Genomic DNA, 21000 nt, shown 5'->3' with positions numbered 1-21000 from the left:
ACATCCTCTCACACCTGTTCAATGTTGTATCCAGACTGCAGAGCAGCAGCGTAGCCTCCGACGAAGACGCCACCAGGAAGCAGATAGAGGTAGTTATGCTCTGGAGGATCAGTGGGACGTTTGAACATGTCTAACATCTTCTGGGTCACCAGGAAGCCACCTGGGTGAGAGAAAAATAACACACTTGTACTTAAAGTGGCACAAAATAAGGTTTAAAAGTTGCTTTAGAGTGCAAAAGAAGTAGTACACAAAAAACTTGATTATAACAAGTGCAAAATGGAGAGAACAACAGGAGAGGTAGGGAGTCAAAGCACCTGAAATATATCTAAAATTTTTGGTCGAACAGGTGTTTTAAAGCCAATAGTTAAAATTGCTGCCAAGCCCAATAACCAATGTTAGGAATTTAATGAGTCTACTTTATGTCAGTGTAAACATTTCAAGTTGAAAACCTCAAAAGTGTCAAACCAGGACCAGACAGTGCCTCACTGCTTTACAGGGGAAGATCACATTACTGCGTGTATGTCTCTCTTTTTCCCTCTGGCATGATTGTAGCCACGTGCACACTCGAACTCATACATACAAAGGTGAATCAGAGGTGAGCGTCTGTTTCTTTCCAGCGAATGTAATATTAGTTATAGAATGTCCGAGATAAAACATGAAATAATAATCCGACTACTGTTATTGCACACCAGTCTGAGTCAATACATTAACATGAAGGAATGTTCATGTGTTTAAACAACGCAAAGCCAGGATCTATTCATTTATTTTAGTTGTTCTTATATTTTTATTAAAGTAACCTAAAATGGGTCACCTGAGACTACCTTTAGAAAGCTTGCAAGTTAAAAAAAGCACAGGAACATAGTGTACATTATAAAGCCTAAAACCTAAAACGAGACTAAAGGCAGAACTTACACATCTGTGTTTCAGGTTTCAATGGTCTCTCTTCTTATTCACTTTGAAAGTGGTGATACCACGTGTTGCTCAATTGCATCTGTTGCTTCAATTTGCTTGCATTTTTCTGTTTTGGAAGGTGAATAAAGTTCACATTTCAAGCACAAGTGTCATCACATTTATGCTAATGCCACTGTGGCAGCACAGACACGGAAACTGCTCACAGAGTTGAAACTAGAGAATCCCCCTCAGAGGTAATCAGGATTCATCATCTGTGGAGCAGAAGTACAGTGTTATCAGTCCAATAGCTGCAGAAATATTTCAGTCTGGAACAAAGTGATGGATGCACCAACCGAACACCACTATTATTAATTCTGTATAATGCTGTTAGCATGCTAAGAATTTAAAAACCAAAAACTGGCAGCACCTTAAATTAAACATGCATCGACTTTAATGGCTGCAGCTATAACGTTTTTTATCTACTTAAGTCCTATTCGCACAGGATAAGTATTACCTCGGGTTTAATGGTGATTTGTAATAATTGCGGAGGATGTCTGTGATCTTAATCCAGTGTGAATGTCTGTACTTTGTAAAGTAAAAATTCCACCGCAAATTACCTACCATATTTCACCAACATCCTATGATAATACTAGTCCCATGCAAATCTGCATCTCATTGAATCGGGGGTATTTTAGTTGTTGTTTTTTGTATTGCGCACCTTTTTTTTTAAACCTCTTTCTCAGTTGAATTATGGAGGATGCAGTGGAAATTACTGACAGCATTTTAGGTGCAAATGCAGGTGTAGACTGATACACAACAGGCCTATGGAGCATTCACAAAAACGGCAAAATCAGATCAACCAGAAGAGGGAAATTTGGGAGGATATTGAGATGGATGACATGCATAGCAGCATGCTCTAATAAACATTTCTCTAGGCCTATCTTTCAACAGGCTTAATACAAACGCCATGACGGCCCGTTATCCCGACAATGCTGCCCACTGTTCTCACGTCACGTTGCTGCTTTGACATATTTACTGTTGCCATGACGACTACATACCACGGTAAAAGCGGATGTTGCGACGTGCACAGATTTGACATCATATCCGGGCTGTAATGGCAGAAAATTCGAGTAAAATACAGACGTCATGGCTGAAACAACAACTAAAATACCCCCAGTCACTGAGATGCAGATTCGCAGAATTATCACAGGATGTCGGCGTTGGTAGGTAACTTGAGGCAGAATTTTTACTTTACAAATTACAGACATGGCGCATTCCCACGGGATTAAGATCACAGACATCCTCCGTCGTTATTACAAATCACCATTGGTCCAGAGGTAATACTACTCCTGTGCGAATATGGCTAAAGACACAAAATATATTTCTCCCTCTAAAATGATGCTTTTTTCCTCAAAGGAGAACGGGAGCTGTGATTTACTGGGCAATTAATTTTCGGTTGGAGTTTTAGAAGACAAATTTATGGTAGCAACTAACTAAATACTGCACTAAGGTATGTTTCTACCACGGACTGAACTGCATATTAAATCATCAATGATCAGAGATAGAATCAAAGTTTACCGAGTAGAATGAGTCATTTGGAGCAACACCAGGAAAATCCTGAATTTAATGACCAATCTTGTGCACTTTGACATTCGGATAGTGAGAAACTGAACATGTTCAGCTCAACAGGTGTCTTTTATGCATTTCCACATCGTATGACTGTGTAGATAGGTCGCTTTTATTGGAGCTAAATTTTCACCATTGTGTTTCGTCCCTTTTCCATGGAATGTTTTTTTTTCTGATCCCATGGGTTTATGGGTAATGTGGTAAACTGCTCAGAAATGTGCGTGTGGAACCGAACCCAAAGACGACATCAAAAATGAAATTAAACAGCGGGTAGGTATGTCTCGGACGGCTGTGGTATTTGAGCATGCTTTCGTTAGGAAAAATCTAAAACAGTTTGAACAGTAATGCCACAGAGTCTAAAGGGCTAGTGATTTGTGGTTAGATTCACAGCCTTGGCTTGAACTTGAAGCTTATGGTGTCCTGAATCTCTCACACACAACACTCAAACAGGCTCCAGAGCATTTTAACAAACAGGCTGAACTGATCTCTGCCACTCAACTATTCATTTGCATCAAAGTCTCCCCTGATGCCTGGCTGTGAGCTAATAGGAGAAATTAAAACCAATTCATGGCTCAGCCCCGGAGGACCACTCCGTTTCCCAGGACTATTACAGAGTGATGAGTATTATAATGACTCCAGGAACACTTTGTCATTTTAACGGGAATTATTAAGGGTAATAGCAGGAATTGATGTGTGTGGTCCGAGCTGGAGCCACCGACTCTGGTCTGAGCAGGTGGGCAGAGAGGGCAGCTGCAAAACTTGGTTCGAAATGATGTTATTGTACAATCAATAGAAAACTCTTCAATCTTCAGGGGAAGTTGATATTTTGTTGGCTCGAGGATGCTGTAACTGGCAGGGATCACCGTGAGGTGTCTGTGTTCGGGTGACTCACCCGCAATGTTGACCGAAGAGATGAAGGCGGCGAGCACAGCCAGCGTCTCAGCAGTGGTACCTGGGAGGTAGCCGCCTCCCATCAGGGACAGACCACCCACAGCTGTCAGACCTGCAGACAACTCATATTACAGCATTCATTTACTTACAATTTCACACTACACAATACAAGACACTGAAGATATTTAAAAAAAAAAAAAAAAACAGCACAGGATGTCAAAACATTAATTCAGTCATTATATAAGCAGTCCCTCCAGGAATTCGCGATATTGCGATTTTAACAATTAACGCAAATTCAAACAAACTCCAACTGTCCAACCACCGCAACTTCTTCGTAATTTTGGCCATCCTCCCATGACTTCCACCAATCATTGAAGTCTCCAGTGCAAACGTAACGCACGTACATCACTGAATTCACTTCCTTGTTTATGGTTTGAAGATGCAGACATGTCCCGTTCCAATGTCTCATATTTACCAACAAAAATTACTGCTAAAGACCGTGAAAAACAATTCCCTGATGTTCTTCATGAAAGCGGAGATAGACTGTTTTGCACCCCGTGCAATACTGTGTGGAATTAGGGCTGTCAAAAGTAACGTATTAATGCAGACTAATCCATCATCAGGATTAATTTGATTAAAAATGTTAATGCAATTAACTCATCTACAGTGCAGAATGACTCAAAATTCCTGAAATGTCTCTAGCAACACATTTTGGGCATATATATATATATATATATATATATATATATATATATATATATATATATATATATATATATATATATATATATTTGCTCATGCAAAATGAAACGTGATTAATATAGATGTAATTGTGATTAATCGAAATTAATCCACAGCAACCCTGAGATTAATCTGAATAAAAATTTGTAATTGTTGTGAATACGTGTGTGCCAGGATGTGAAATTAACTTTTGAAGCCACTGATAGATATGTCCAAATATGATTACTTCAATTGTAAACTATCATTTTGTGCTTTAAATCTACCAACCACTTCATGTTAAACCAGTTTTCTGGCTGGTGCTAATTTCCCAGCTTGTGTAAATGGGTTGGAGCGTGTTACAGAATTAGTTTGGGAATAAATATTGACGATGAAAATGTTGAAACATGTTCTAAAAGCTAAAAAAAAAACAAAAAAACAATGCAACTTTTTAGCAATTGTCACTGTCTCCTGCAATTTCATCACAACAAATACACTGAAAACATCACAAGTTTTTAGAAAAGCTGCCGTGAATTCAGGCATTTTAGGCCGCAACAATCTGGAAAAACGCCTGCAAAATCCTGGAGGGACTGCATAAGTTAGCATTTATTAGATTTGTTTAATCAGCACATCTACTGAAATTTTGCTCCCAATATTGTTTGCTTCCCATGTAAGAAAAAGAAAGACAGGAAGATGCAGCGATAAAAAGGAAAGAGTGAAAGGGAGTGTGCGTGTTTCTACCCAAAGAGGCTCAGGAAATCTTGATAAGATCAGACCTGTAATGATTTACAGGCAGCACGATGTGGCTCAGCGCTGTGGGAGACTTGAGACTGTGTGCAATTTAGGTTGACTAACAGGTAGAGAGTGTCTGCATGTGTGGATGAATGCCAACAGTTAAAGTCAACTGTGTAATACTGGACTTTCAAATGAGGGAAAAGGGAAAAATCTAACCTTTATTTTCCAGTGCACAAGTTAAATTTAAATTTATGTGTCTATCAGCTTCTACCTCTAAGTTTAAAGTAATGTGTGAGTCAAGAGTGGATTTATGGCATGTCAACAGGTTTACTACAATATCTTCATAATTAACTTTCAATTTCAATTTTACTCAATTGTATATATAATATTTAGAAGAATCTTTCTGTAAAAATGCCATGTGGTGTTTGGTTATAGACGGCCATGTTGATTTTAGGCCAGAAAACAGCAAAAATGTCAACTATGATACCTGTCAACTATGTTATAAAAAGTCCTGTAATTATTTATTGACCCAAATGTCAAGCCCTTTACTGTACATTTTCAAGTACTGCCTGCTTGTTCACACTAAATCTTTCAGGCTTGTCTTCCTCAATAATATTCAGCCTAACATTTACTAAAAAGTTTGGTGTAAAATGTGTTCTGACAGAAAAAAGACATACAAATAGCAGAAATTATAGCTGCAAACCGCCACCTTATGACCTATACTAGGATACACAGGTTAATGGTAATAACACTGGGTAACAGGCTGTTAACATACTATATATCCACATCCATCATGCTCCTATAACAGAGGCTATCCTGTGGCCAGTGTGAAAGCCCAACCTGGTCACTGACAAAAGACAATGATTAAGCCAAGAATTTGTATTTTTACAAAAGGAGAGAAAAGAAAACGGGTCCAGTTACACCATTTAGGAGGAGATCTAAGGCGCGCCTGTCCACCACAATGAACTGATTAGCCAGAAAGAAAGCCAATAGGCATCGGTGGACACGCAACTGCAACACGTACATACACAGATGTATGTTGGGTGGGCTAATGTCGTGTAGGTGTGACTCCGTGACAAACATCAGGTACAGGAAAGAGTGAATCAATGCTCTCAAGTAGATGAAAGCATTTTCACCAGTCATCAGATATGAAGATGTGCTTGAGTGAGCCACTGGATATGAAACCAGTATCTGAAGAATTTAAGATGACCCACCAGTCAGAGTCACTACTGACTGTAACACTATAATCTCCCCATGAAGAATATAACTGTCTTTCATTCAAACCCTAAATTCCAACATGATTCCCTAATGTCTGCAAGTGATCGTGTGTGTGTGTGTGTGTGTGTGTGTGTCTTTACGATGCCTGGCACAACAACAACAGAATTCTGCTGGTCTGTTTCCATAACCGCAGTCAGCCAGTGACAGAAATTTAAAAAAAGGTAATGAGGCTATGCCAAATACAAAAGAAAAAAAAATACCTGGACAGAAAGGAAAAGAAGGAGTGAAGAGGAGAAGAGGACAGATGAGGGGAGACAGAAGGAGAGCCATGAGAAAAACCTTCAAAGAAACCTGATTGCAAATTAATTCTCAAATTCTGCCAATTTTCAGTAATCAACTTGTAAATTTATGGCTGTTAGAGTGCTCCCCCTTTAAGGATGGCGTTTGAAAAAACTTCAAAGTTGCAGATAATAAATCTAAAGAAAAGAAGGCGGAAAATAAAAGGGCACCGACATGATGGAGATGGTGTGAAGACAGGAACATGTTAACAGGGTAAAGTTGTCACTAATAAAGTTTGAAAGAAAGTGAAAAGTGTCTCTTAGTTGTTACACCGCTGGGCTCCACCACCAAGCTCTGGTGTCCGGCTGTGTGTACAAGTAAACAGGCAAAGGACTTCCCTGACCCCCAAAGATCACAGATGGTGTGTTACTTCCTACCCCAGTGTGAGGCTTTAAAGTGATCAAAGCTGTGAGAACACACACATGCATTTACCTCTCTAACCTCTTAACCTCTCTGTGTTAAGCCGCAGCAAACAATAAGTACACCATCTTTAAACTTTTATTTGGACTTAATAGGAAAAAAGCAACAGAAAGGCTACAAAGGCCTGCTAGATGGTCTGTATTTAATGTTTTAGAGGTGTTATTTGAATTTTAACAAGGATTCTGAGTGTGTAACTTAATGCTGTTTCGTGTAAGTTGTGTTTTTCAGAGTGCTCGATAACTTTTCACTCTGGTAGACAATGAAGTTGTATTAACATACGTGTGGGCAATGACAGTCATAAAACTATTACTGACATTATGTGACTGATTTTGTGTTAATTTTGTGCAAAAATCTGATTTCAAACTTCATAAACATATCTTTGTTTAGACCTGAACAACAAACCAAATGTATGTAAATTCAGTTTCACTAAAAGATAATGACTAATCATGTGAACTGATCAACTACAGCAACTGGGTCAAGATATAACTGCGGGACTTTTAGTAACATAGTTGACATTTTTGCTGTTTTCAGGCCTAAAATCAACATGGCCGCCTATAACCAAACACCACATGGCATTTTTACAGAAAGATTCTTCTAAATATTATATATGCAATTGGGTAAAACTGAAATTATTACAAGTTATCTATAAAGATATTCTAGCAAACCTGTTGACATGCAGTAAATCCACATTTGACTGACACACTATTTTATAATAAATTGAAAATATTTGATATATTGCCAAAAAAATAAATATCTGTCATGATTATCTCAACTTAATAAAAAGAACACAATCAAAACAATTTTTGAATAAGCTCATTTCATTATTGTTTAGCTCATTAGAAGGTGGTTGTTATTATATTGGGACGATTATTCAGTTGACATTTTAGTGATATCCAGTCATTTTTTTTATTAATAAGTGATTGTTTCCATAATAAATAATTTAGGAATTTGTAAAGACATGATCAAAATTAGCATAAAAAAATATAAGCTTTTTTACTTTTAATAAAAATGTATGCAAGATATATCCCATGGACTTCAAAAGTCCCTCAATTATATATCGACCAACTAAAGAACTAATTTATTCCAATCCATACACAAGTTGTAGGAGGTTACGTTTTTGAGTGTGACATTTTTCAGCTGTAACCTGTTCATCCATTCACAGATTACAAACATTATTGGTATTTTCACTGCTACTTTTCCAGCTGCTAAGAAATAATTGTGTTTATTTATTTCTTAATGGGTAAGCAAGATGCATGTTTGAATCTATGCCAGATGTGAACGATTTTTCTCATGTACTTTGATACAAAGCTAAACGTGATGAGTAATCATGATTTAAATAATTTGGGATTCCATAATGTTGAAAGGTGTTTTTAAGTTTTTTGCCAACTTGTCCTACATTATGGTGCAGAATGATGCATTCATGTGAAATCAGAGAGCAAACCGACTTCACTGATTTAAAGCTTAACTCACTCACTCTATAAGAAACGGAAAACACTACTAACCTGAGATGGCGTTGGTGACAGACATGAGCGGAGAGTGCAGAGCAGGAGTGACTCCCCACACTGTGTGGTATCCCACGATGCCTGCCAGACCAAAGGTGGTGACCATCTGAGTGAAGGCAGCGTTAGGAGCCGACAGGCCCAGACCCAGCAGGGTGGCAACACCTGGCACAGAGACACAAGGTTAAAGAAAGAAAATCAGAGTTAATGTAACAAAAAAAAATATAAAGGTTTGACAGTATATCTGGAGACAAATATAAAAACACATCCACTGGTGACCCCTTGTTCCAGATTAAACATGTCTACATGTTCTGCCCCCCTAAATAAAGTCACTGTAAAATTATACAAAAACATATTCGCTATAAAATAATGGTCAAAAATAATTAGTACATTGTTTGCTAGCATAATGCTAACTGATGTGAATGTTTGAGCCAAGCAAAAGAAGCGTAAATATATCCAAAACTTTTAGAAAAAGGCCAGGATTGAAGAAAAGTAGAATAAAATGACTAATTCTTTTAGTTCCCTTTCTTCGCTTGTTAGCGTCTTTTGACTGTAGCAAGTTGAAGAGTATAAATGAGCTCTAGATTTAGCAGATCTAAGCACATTCAGCTGATTTTAAGATGTGGTAGACCGCTTGGCCACCCAAGTTTTCTTAATTTCCTTTTACTTCAAGAGACAGGTAGAGTGAGCAATTTGTCTGATTACATTTGTGAAACTGGGGACATTTTCTTGACCTGACTGACTGTCTATCCATGGCGGTCAAACTAAAATGACTAAAATGGCTAAATTACACGCCAAGCCAATAAGCATCTAACCAGCACTAAGCAAGTTCTCACCTAAGCAGCTAACATCAGTGGCTGTGTGGTGGTGTTAAGTAGGAAACTACTCAAGCACCTAAACAATGTGTGAACCACATTAACTACATGTGGTGCACTTAGACAGAGCGCTGTGCAGCACCATGGGAACCCCACACTACAGCGCTACTTCAAACAAACACTCAGCGTGACGCCGTTTTTACAATGCACACTTCCTGACACTAACAGGGTGCCTGTGTGCGTGTGCACCCTTGTAATGTGCTTCTGTCACTTCTCGCCTCCTGTGCACATTCCAGCAGTGACCTAAAAAGCTGGTTTTTAACCTGTCCTTCACCTTATGGCAGCCCTCAAACCCTGAGACCCAATGATGACATTATCAAAGTGTAAACTGTATAAATTAGAACTTTAATCAGATTCAGCACCTTCCTGATTTCTCCACCAGAAAATCTACATTTAATTGACAGCAACTGACCTCCAGTGTACGCGCCAGCAGTAGTGAGTGTAGCCCTGAAGGGGGAGATTTGAGCAGTCTTCTCTGCCTCCAGTTCCTGGACAGACTTGGGTTTAGGAGGAGCTGCAACGGGCACGTTGTTGGGCTGAGGAGCCGGGAACAGGTTCTTTCCATTCTGGATGTGATAATAAATAGACAGAAAATGGTGCAATATGAAAGGTTGACAGAGGATAAAAGAACCATAATTTAGTCATTGTTGGCTTAGCATGAAGTAAACTACATCTAAAGCCCCCTTCACTCCTTTTATTGCATCTGATCACAACTGAACACATTGTCATCCTGTTGAAATGTGCATGTCGGATTAAGTATTACTTTCAAAACCGCACAAGGCTGAACTGCATACAGTTATATTAACGGATAGAATAAATGGTAGTTTGAGTTGTGTGAAATGATAAAAAGAAGGCTTTATCCACATTGCAGCACCTATATTGGTCCAAACACACCAAAGAAAGTCTTCTGACTTCATTAAATGCCTGCAGCAGCAGACAGGAGCAGGTTCATTATAAGTGAGAGAGTTGTGCACATTTATGGTTGGAACAACTGTTACAATTTGAAATGATCACCGACTACGAGAATGAATCAATCAGCATGTAATTAGATTATCATCACACATGGACAGAGTTTTCAGTTTTTAGGAAACTATAAATAATTTAGTCTCTTAGTTATCTTTGATGAGCTGCTGTTAGGTTAGATTTAGTCTTTTCTTTGTTACTGAATTAGTGTGCATTAAACATCACTAGACGTACTACTAAATCTTGCTATATCAAAAATGACAATAAAATGATGCTACTATATTTGACAAGTAGAGCAGAGTACTAACGACTACTTTCTCCCTGTGATTTTCATTTATAACCATTTACAGTAATCTTTTTTTGACAATGACACAAAAAGTAATCTACGATCTCTATGCTGGGCATGCTCTAGCTATAATATGAAGACAGAAAACCGCACATCTGTCTGCATGTGTGTTTTATTATCTTGCTAAGCCACATTTGTCAGAAACTAAGCTAAGGCGCGCTAAACGGACAGTGCTCCATTTGCCACTTGGTAAGAATGGTAACGTGTCCTCATGGTGACATCTAGTGACTGTGGCAGGGAGCTACAACATGTTGAATGATTTTCTAATAATTGCATATTTCCTCAGGTTCTTTCAGTAATGCAGCCTGTATATCACATGGAAATGTTCTGAGAAATGTCACCTTTACAATAACTGCATTTGCATGTTTGTTTTGGCTTCTAGCCACGTGAGACCTCATACCTGCATAACAATAGATCCTCTGACGACATGATCCATGGTCCCATAGTCAAACACGTCCTTGACATCAAGGTAAAAGTTGTCCTTGTCAGGGCTGATTGCCCGCACCAGCTTAGTGATGTTGTTTGAGTACAGAGTGCTGGACTGTGTTGGTAAACGGCTGGGCAGGTCTGTGTAGCCAATATGGGTCACTCCCTGAAATGAAGAAATTGAGAAAAAGAAAAATCACATTCAATTGGATTGGCAGACAACAATGACTGACATAAGACAACCAACACAAGTCAAAAAAGCTTTGTCATTAGTAAAAGTCTGTTTGAACAGGAAATCCACTGACCTTATGTACTGACAGCTCTCCAGGAACTGTGGTCTCGATGTTTCCGCCGGCCTCCGCAGCCAAATCCACCACCACTGACCCATCTTTCATGCTCTCTACCATCGGTTTGGTGATGAGGATGGGCGCTCGCCTACCTGCAGTGTAAAAGACAGACTTGAAGGCGTTAGCGGTTTGTCGAAATCCAAAACTAAATATCTTGCTTGTCACATTCATTTAAGCTTCAAAGTCAAACATGGTGAAGAATATATATTTTTTAAAAGTTCAAGAGAAAAAGCTTTCACTATATTATGATTGAACAAGGACATGATATTCACTGCAGTTGAGCTGATAATATAAACATTATATATGTTCCAGGTCCAGTAACAGAACAACTGTGTAACTGTTGCAAATAATGTTCTGGTCCTTTCTTATAAATATATTTTAATGGCGTAAATTCTCTGACTACCTGGAAAAACCACGTCTCACAATTAGATGCTGCAGACAGACTGAGAGAAAACTGTTTACGTTAGCTTGATTTCGAGGGCACGGTCTATCTTTGATAAGTGCCCGTCACTTTTTAGATTTACGGCTTGTATTGTGCATGAGTCTGTACTTCAGAGCGTACCAGGGATAAGAGCAGTGCTGATGACAATGTCGACGTCCTGACACTGCTTGGCAAACAGCTTCATCTCTGCCTCGATGAACTCCTTTGACATTTCCTTGGCGTAGCCTCCCTGTCCTTCTCCCGACTCCTTAATGTCCACTTCCAGTGGTTCTGCACCCAGAGATTTAAATTGCTCCAAAGCTGCAGCTCTGAAAGAGAGAGAAGGGAGATGAGGTGCGAGGAGAGATTTCTCTGATTGGTCAATAAATTAATTATTTGAACTGCATAAAATCTATCTGCATGAAATGTAATGTTTCCATCATGTTTATTAAAAAATCCCAATTCTACTGAAAATCTTTGGGTTTTGGACAAAACAAGACAGCAGAGGACATCAGGTTAGGATGCGGGAAATAATAAGCATTCTCCTCATTTTCAAACATTTATAGACAAAACAATTAAACAAGAAAATAATCATCAGATAAACAAATACTGAAAATAATTGTCAGCTGAAGTCCTACTTTGATAATAAAAGCTTCAAGGAGTTAATCTGTCAGTTCTTCAAACTGCATACATAGAACAAAATGGTAGAGTAGCTGCATAGCTTTACAGTAAAAAGTTAGTTTCCATCTCTGAGGTGTTCAATAAATCAAATCCCATTTTGTTACTATTTACAGTGTGCATTTTATTGTAATTCATTTATTAAGCCCCTCTCTATATAACATCATTTACTGTTAGTGGCAGAGTCCCTCCACAGGTTAAAAAAAAAGATTTGCATGAAAGAACTGCATGTAATTTCATCACATTTAGAACAGCCTTATGACCCATTTCCCACAGGCTGCTGCTTTACTAGAAAAGTGTTCAAACTGGAAATACTAGATGGCTTTTACTATGCAGAAGCCACAAAGTATTTTTCACTTTGTTTAGCTCTGAGATGAAACATGCCACTGCAACCATCAGCCAATCGAATTAATATTAATAGCCATTTTAGGTGGTGAACAGGACATTAATCGAATCTAAATGTAAACCTTTGTGGAAATACATGTTTCAAAGTCAGTAATTCAGATATAAACAAACCGGGTATCAAATCCTCTGACAATGGCTCCCATGGCCCTAGCAGTGCCAGCTGCTGCCAACCCAGCCACACCTCCTCCAATGATCAGCACCTAGTAACAAACATACATAATGATTAGTTTGAGACAGCCAGAACAGTCACGTGTAGCTGCAACTACCACAGACACATTCACAGATGATACTTCCATTCTAGTTAAAATTAATTTTAATCACAGAAACACATTCACTAACACTACACACCTTGGCAGGAGGCACTTTACCAGCTGCTGTGATTTGTCCAGTGAAAAACCGACCGAAGCTGTTAGCTGCCAGCACGACTGACTTGTATCTGGAATGACAGGAAATTATGGGGAAAATTTATTAATACAGACATTAAGCATCGGCATGTTTAACGCATCCTGCATTTCAAAGCAACAAACGCTGTAGTTGCCGATACACCAGGACAAACAAAAATGTATGTGGCAAAGATATAAATTAAAGACTAGTCTGTGGATATAAACTAAAATGTCTGTTGATAAGATAGAGAACCCCCCCAAAAAAGAGACAGCTTAATCAAAGAGTAAAAACACTTTGTCACTGCTGGTGTTACTGTGCTGGCATAAACTGCAGAACATTTTGCAGTTAGTGGAAGTTCTTAGCTAACTATGGCTGCAATTGATTGTTTTGTATATTTTAAAGGTATTATAGCATACAAAGTTAATAATACAGAGTATACACATGTACTGTAAATACACCAGGATGGTTTATCTTTTTAAGCTGAGTGCATGATACATGTACCAGACAAGTGGATTATGTTGTGAGAAAGAAACAGTTGACAACAAAAGTCATTTATATTGTGAATGTCTGATAAACTGTAATAACATTCTACTACACAGTATTGTTTATGTGTTAACAAGACATTGTAGTCCTGTAGTGTTCCGCTTTTATCTTGTGGATAAAAGCGTTTCTTCTTATGTTTTTTGTGACGCAAAACTTCCTGTTTCTTTGTCTTCAACGTTGTGCTCATGCGTTGTCGAAAGAACGGTAAACCTTGTCTAAAAACACGAGTTAAACATTAGATTTATCTGAACTGTATGAGGAAAGAGTTTACGTTGTGATTTACCTCATTACTTTGTATTCGTAGCTCTGAACAGTGACGTGTGTGTGCATCGAGCATGCTAGCTGATGGCTGACACTCTTAAATTAGTGCCCTTGGAGAGCAGAATGAGTTTTCATGGTGCTTATGGTGCATGGTGCTCACTGAGAGTGAGAAATAACTCCACACCCTCTGCGTCCTGATCAATGAAACCAAGAGGTTGCTACAAATATTAAAGTAAAAAGTAATTTCCAAACACTCAAACTACTCCTAAACTCTTAAATAAATAAAATACAACAGCAGCAGGTCACTGAAGTGGACAAGTACCCTGCAATGTTTGCCATGGAGCTCAGTGCATCGTAACCCTGAGCGATGGTGACTCTGGGCACCTGGTCCATAGCCAGAACGGTGGCTTTCTTCTGGGACAACATGTCCATCAGCTCCGGGTTCTGAGCTGGATAGATGAAGCTGATTAAAGTAGCTGCGTCCTTCATCATCTCCACCTCATGGACACCCACAGTAGGGTTGAAAACAGGAGCACGGACCTGGAAGCAGCAAAAAAATCAGGTAGAATGTGACTATTCTGCATACCTGAACAGAGAAAAACAACAACTTATATTCCATCTCTTTACCTTTGTCCTCTTTTGTTCCAATTCCAACCTCAGTACTTTGATTGCCCTGATCAGTGATTTGGCTGCAGGATTTATATCAAACATACTGTAGAAGAGCAGAATTGTTTCCTCTCTCTCAGTTTTTTACTTTTATCTTTCTGATTTTACACCAGCATTTCAGACAGTGTTCTGTGGTCCATTTCTTCACATAGGATTGTGTTCCAACATCTTTTCTCCTCCTCCTGTCATCTTCATTTTTCCACACCTTAGCCTCTAAGTATGTCAAGAATCCTCACTATACATACTTCACAAACATTTAACCAGGAATGCATATTGAAGAGGAAAATCTCTGAAAGCACAATCCTGCTTTTCATGTTCAGAATTGTTCTGTTCCCTCAACCACTGTGTCTGAAGTGAAAACATACTTGGCAGTTAATTGTCTTGGCCTAGGAACACTCTTTCTTTTCCACATTCCCATGCTCTGTCATTCCTCATTTCCCTCCCACAATGAACACCAAAAGACACAAATCATCTGCCAAGCCTGTTCCTTCCATTATCCCTCGTTTATTACCTCTTCTTCACCAGTTCCTCAAATACCACATTTCTGACATTTTTAACTGTGTCTAAGGTTTCATCAAACCCCCTCATACGCCTCCTCCTCCTCTCTCTTGACTTTAAACCTACCTTAACCACCACATCAGACGCCAGGACATCTTTCAGGTCTTTAATTGTTGCTCCGGCCTGGGTGTACTGTTCATCAGGAAACTTGGAGGGTTCTCCAGCTCCAGACTCCACAACGACATTGAAGCCCTGTTTGATGAGCGCCTGGACACCGGCGGGAGACAGCGCCACACGACGCTCATTCTGGAAAATTTCTTTGGGAACACCGACTGTGAGTTGTTTGTATGGAATACCTGGAGAGGAAAAGAGAAACAATACAAGAGCGTGTGACATAGGGGACGACTATTGTAATAACCACATTTCATTCTATAATGATGACAAATAATCTTTGAATTAATGACAGGGAAATGGTCATTTCAGGCCTTCTTAAAGCCATAAAATGTCAAATGAGTTCATAATGAATCAATGAAATGCACACGGAGGCAAACATCTTTACCTTTATACAGCTATTTTATTTATTTAATGGATTGCTGCATGAATAGACAGCTTCTTTTAAACAGCTTAAAACTATGTTTACTATAAATACAGTATCATATGTGCAATGGCCTTGGTAAGCAGACAGTCAGGGTCTATGTCCTCTAACAAATTAAGCTCTGTTTATTTAGAGAAATCCTAATTTTGGCCTGATAATGTCACTGGTTGATCAGATTCACTACAGTAAATCCTGAGGAGATATGAACGTCTGTATCCAAATGTAAAGGCTATCTGTACAATAACTGTCTAGGTTCAATAGGTTTGTGACAGCGCAGCAACATGAACATCACAAAGAATAAGTAATAGGGAGAGAGATGGTAAAATATGGACACAGTGATGTTTTTGTACTATTTAAAGAAATCGTAATTTAAATTGTGACAAAAAGCAGGAAGGATGAAATAAATCAGTGGCAAGAGAGAGACCGAATTATTAGCACACAGAAAAAATAAACTGTCTGAAAATAAAAATAGTTCAGTGTCTTTTTTCGTACTTGGATTCATATCTAGGCCTCAGAGCAACAGGCAGGTCACATGCTGGGTTGGCTCCTATGGAAAATTCCACTGCAGCTCTTTCCCACTGTCTCTTCACCTTCACATAAACATAAGAACCTTCTGTCTTTCCTCCTCCTGCTGCGGTGACCCATCCTCTTGCAAATTTAGCTCGACTGAAAGCTTCACAACACAAGACAGCCAGATATAACTGATCACTAGGAGTCCATGTGATTTTTCAACGCATAGAAACCGAAGGTCACCACACACCACTGCTGGTATACCATACGGATGTCTTGCGTTTTTCTTGCACTTTTGAAGCAATTTAGGTAAAGATTAAGAGATTAGTGCTTAATACTTGGGTAGCCTGTCCTAAGGATGTCATGTTACTGAACAAACAGGGGCTGTAAGTTCTTTTAAGAATGAGTAGAAACCAAGCAATAATCCAAACCACCAACGTGTTACTAAAAAATTAGCGACCAACCATTACGTTGTGTTTACACGCTACATATTTGGGCTTTCAGAACTGTGGATAATGCCATTATAGAGACATTTCTGAGCCATTAAACTCATGCACACATAACACAAGCCTTCCTGGATTGTATTTCTCTGCCAATCAACACCTGAAGAAACTTGCCCTAGGTGTGACAGTGCTGTGTCAGCTGTTTGGCACAGTGTAAAAATAGATCTACATAGGTAGCATCTGCTAACTTGAAGCACAACTGCTGCGGTCGTTTCAAAACACCAGTCTGATGAACTAACTGCTCTGGCACATTTACAGTGAAGAAACTGAAGGTTTACAAACACCAGTAACAGTCTGCTCATACAGCAGAGTGTGATCTCACCCACTTCCAAGTTCAAGAATCCAGTCAACATGTGGTCTCAGTCTATACTGTACGTCTATAGGCTCCCTGGAGGTCAAAGCACAATCATCCATACAGAGCGTGTGGTTTGTGTGCCCCTCCTCTACAACGCTGCAAGCTGATACTTGTGTGTCCAGAATAGACGCTGCCAGCTGTTACTGGAGCTGCCTGAACTGCAGGACTGTCAACCTCTGTCACCATAAACCAGAGAGACAGAGACATTGGCACATTCATGAACCCGGCACACGCAGACATAAAGCTCCTGCAACCAGCTGGTACCGGCCGGCTTCACGGCACTCATGCACCCTCTGCATGCTCACCTAGATCTCAGGGCATAAAAAATGGAGAATAATGCCTGAGGGCCGCAGTCTCCTTAATGTGACCTTGGAGCTGAAAGTGAATGCAGGCTGAGACACTGACCCTGAATCTATTTAAATAAACAGGAGTTAAAGGACAAACTACTGTAAGTCCTCTGTGAGGTTTTCTTTATCTCCATTTTGCCTAAACAGTGGATTAACTTGTTTTTAAGAAGGCGCTGACCTTAAAAATAAATGTGCAGATGAATGTATGGGTAGCGATTCACTCTACAGTATATTTAGATCCCAATGACAGATTTGTTTCACTAGTTGCCAAGGCCAACAAAGGACAATGGTATATATTTGTGCTACCACTTAACTGAACACCCCTCTGTCAGTAATAAGTGGTTGACACCTGACACACACCTGACACACAAGTGCATGAGAATGCACAGAGAAGCTGCAGGTGGTGTTGCTTTCATGTGGTTATCAGCAGCTAAACTCCTATCTATAAACCTAAACAGATGTGCGTTAAATACGGCTTCCAACGGGAGGAAAACAAGAAACTCCTTTATGATCTCATTTACTTCTACTATGAAATGTGCTGTGAAATCTAAATGCATGTATACTGTAGTGTATCTGTATCATTCTGCAATTCAGACCACGACTCCTACATAGAAACACCAGGTTAGAAATGCTTAAAAACAGAAATTCCATGCTGACTTAAAACTGGGTCATTCTGCAGGTTTTCTTCTTTTTACAAACCCAATGAATCAACAAGTGGGAGTATTTTCCGTGTGTGTTCCAACATGTAAATGCACGAGCTATGGCCTATGGCTGGGGTGACATGCACTTAAAAAAATAGGTGCTAGTCATGGAAAATGTGGTTATGTAACACACAGTGAAAAAAAATTGTACCTCAGCATTTTCCCTCAAAAGACAGAAATGTAAAGCAGCTAATATTTATTTTCATCCTTGACCAATCTATGGATTATAGGCTGATAAATCAACTTTGCAACTTGCGTGTTTCAACATTCAAGATTCAGTTTACAGTGTTTAAATCAAAACTGTCCCATTTGAGAAGCCAGAACAAGAAAAAAAATTGAATTAAATTAAATCATTTCACCTCTAGAGAGAATCTTTTCCTGTCTAAGCTCTTTGCAAGCTGAACTGAGAAAAAATAAGCCATGTATCACAACCCTCACAATATGAAAGAGGAACATGAATTAAAATGTACAACAATTAAAAGCATGAGGTGGAACTGAGCAAAAAAAAAGACATATCAATCAGAAGCTGCACAAACAAGCAGCAAGTGAACTTATTAGCTGATATGTGGCTTATCAAGGTGTGCATATTGTCTCCAAAAACTGTTTGTGTGCAACCAAAAAGTGGATTGAGAAATTTTGAAGGCCCTCTTGACACTGGGGCAACTTGACACCATCACAGCCTGAATGCATTTGATGTACCTTGTTCACACAACGCTCAGGATGATACTGGCAGTTTGCAGCAGTAGCAATAATAAGTGTATGTATCATCACACTTCAGTTCAACAAAGTTTATCTCTTTAAAGTTGCAGTTTTTGCACAGGCAGTGACTTTACAGTGCCTAATCACTGCATAGTCTCCTACCTGGACTTGCACATCGCCCGAGAGCTTGATGAGTCCTGAAAAACCTCTGGCATGACCATTTGACAGCGCTTCCACTCTGCAGCTTCACACAGGAAACTCCGCTGAACACAGGCGCCGAGCAGCTGGCCGCCACAACACGTAGGAGGCTCGCCATGGTGCACACACACACACCTGACACTCACACTGCAGGAGGAGCTCAGCGGGACAGACAGCAGCCCTCCTGGGGAGGGGACAGCGCACACAGAGAGGGGAGGGAGGTTAGAGGTTAACATCAGTAAAACAACCAAAGTGAGGATGTCAAAACTTTCACCCAAAAACTGTACACATGTGAAAAAGTTTCACAGAAAAACGTCCTTCGCTGTTCCTTTGTGGAACAAGTACATATGTATGACCTTTCTTTCATGCAACAGGTCACATTGACTGAGGCAACACTTTCTTACATGCATTTGTGCCAAAATACAACACACAGTCTGCTGCTGGAGCCACCATTATGAACCTCCACCACGTTCACACTATCATACATGCATACGTACAATTTTTATCCTTATGAGAAAACATCTTATTTATAAATTTGTACATTAAATATGGGAAAACGCTGAACGATTCGTCTATTATCAGGTCTTAACAGAATCAGGGAGGCCTAAACCGACAACCGCAGACTCTTCTTCAAATCGCAGCCCCCGAATGACATTGAGGCAGTAAACAGCCTGTGGGACTGCATGTTTACTTTAAAAGGAGATAATGGAACTGGGATAAACTGGGGTAGGTGGCTGGTGTAGTAGGGTTTGAACTAGAATTGACTGGCTATAAACTCCACACTAACACTGTTTGTGCCCTGAATAATGACACAACTTTCAGGGAGAAGGTCAAAAAAGAAATTTAAAAAAAACTGAACAAGAAAAAAAGTTTAAACAACTACTGGGTCTGAACAATTAATTGATTTCAAATCTAAATCGCAAATTGAAATAGGTCAACTAGCTATTTAGATACACAAAATGTAGCACGTCTGCTGCAGAGTTTATTTATTGTCTTTATTATTATTATTATTTTATTTAACTTGATTGCAGCATGTGCATGTACAGAAAGTTGCTATTATTTTCTTATTGGAATTACTGTATTTTCCATTATTACTTCATTTATTTAACTTAAAAGTCATAGCTTTGTGATAACATTTGTCTTTGCCATTTAAAAAACACATGTTGACATTAAAAACTAGTAAAAGTTTTCTATCTGAACAGTTCATGTGACGTGTTTCATGTGGTAATGATCAATCACATATTTTAAATCTATCGGACAGCAAATACTAAGGTGAAGCTTTAAAAACAATGGTAGACAACCTGCAAATGCCCAAATTCGTGAGCAGTAGCTATTGTTTAGTTAACTTAAACTGGAGCTAAAAAGGGTACAATTAATAAATTAGCCAACGGAAAACTTATAATTTACTCCTTATAATTTAAGGGGGAAAAAAACAACATATCATTTACAAACCCACTTCTACAGCCTTGTTTTCATGTGAGGTTTACTTTTAACTTTACTGTTTTATTCAGTATTGTGTCTTGTTTATTTCAGATGTTCTCTTTTGTTTTATTTTACTTTTAGCTGCCTGGTTCTTTGGTGTGATGTCATCTCTAATTTTTTTTAATTTTCTGATTTTTTTGATTTTCAATTTCTAACTTTAACCTTCAAACTGATTCTTTAACTGTTAAAACTGCCTAGTTCCTTTGTTTGTTATGATTGCTAATCTAGCTAATTACTCATTGAATGTATTATAATTTTTACTCTTTATTTTAATTGACTGCTCTGATGAGATCTGGCACATTTCGGAGATTAATTTAAAATTTTACAACAACCTCGCAAACTATTCGAACAAACAAAATCATTTAATGTTGATTCAGACCTGGCTTAACATTTTCCGAATTTCCTCAACTAAACCTTCAAAATGTTAGGAAGTGCTTGTAAAAGTGTTTAAAGTGATTCAA

General features: G+C 38.9%; 1 protein-coding gene across 1 annotated transcript in view; it reads right to left on the bottom strand.

Annotated features, from left to right (window-relative positions):
• nnt (nicotinamide nucleotide transhydrogenase) overlaps positions 1 to 21000 on the bottom strand; it is a 41276-nt gene that overhangs the window by 19208 nt on the left and 1068 nt on the right. Inside the window, exons 2-13 of the mRNA XM_023267998.3 lie at positions 19022 to 19241; positions 15276 to 15505; positions 14308 to 14525; positions 13146 to 13233; positions 12909 to 12997; positions 11856 to 12043; positions 11252 to 11385; positions 10921 to 11112; positions 9624 to 9777; positions 8340 to 8501; positions 3410 to 3520; positions 15 to 160 (exon numbers count right to left, since the gene is read on the bottom strand). Of these exons, the coding sequence (XP_023123766.2) occupies positions 15 to 160; positions 3410 to 3520; positions 8340 to 8501; positions 9624 to 9777; positions 10921 to 11112; positions 11252 to 11385; positions 11856 to 12043; positions 12909 to 12997; positions 13146 to 13233; positions 14308 to 14525; positions 15276 to 15505; positions 19022 to 19175 (1866 nt within the window). The 5' untranslated portion in view covers positions 19176 to 19241. The remainder of the gene's footprint in view (positions 1 to 14; positions 161 to 3409; positions 3521 to 8339; positions 8502 to 9623; positions 9778 to 10920; positions 11113 to 11251; positions 11386 to 11855; positions 12044 to 12908; positions 12998 to 13145; positions 13234 to 14307; positions 14526 to 15275; positions 15506 to 19021; positions 19242 to 21000) is intronic.

Source organism: Amphiprion ocellaris, chromosome 17, assembly GCF_022539595.1.
Source record: "Amphiprion ocellaris isolate individual 3 ecotype Okinawa chromosome 17, ASM2253959v1, whole genome shotgun sequence".
In the NCBI taxonomy this organism is placed as follows: domain Eukaryota; kingdom Metazoa; phylum Chordata; class Actinopteri; family Pomacentridae; genus Amphiprion; species Amphiprion ocellaris.
Note: the sequence above shows the minus strand (reverse complement) of the source record. Positions and strands in the feature narration are given on the sequence as shown.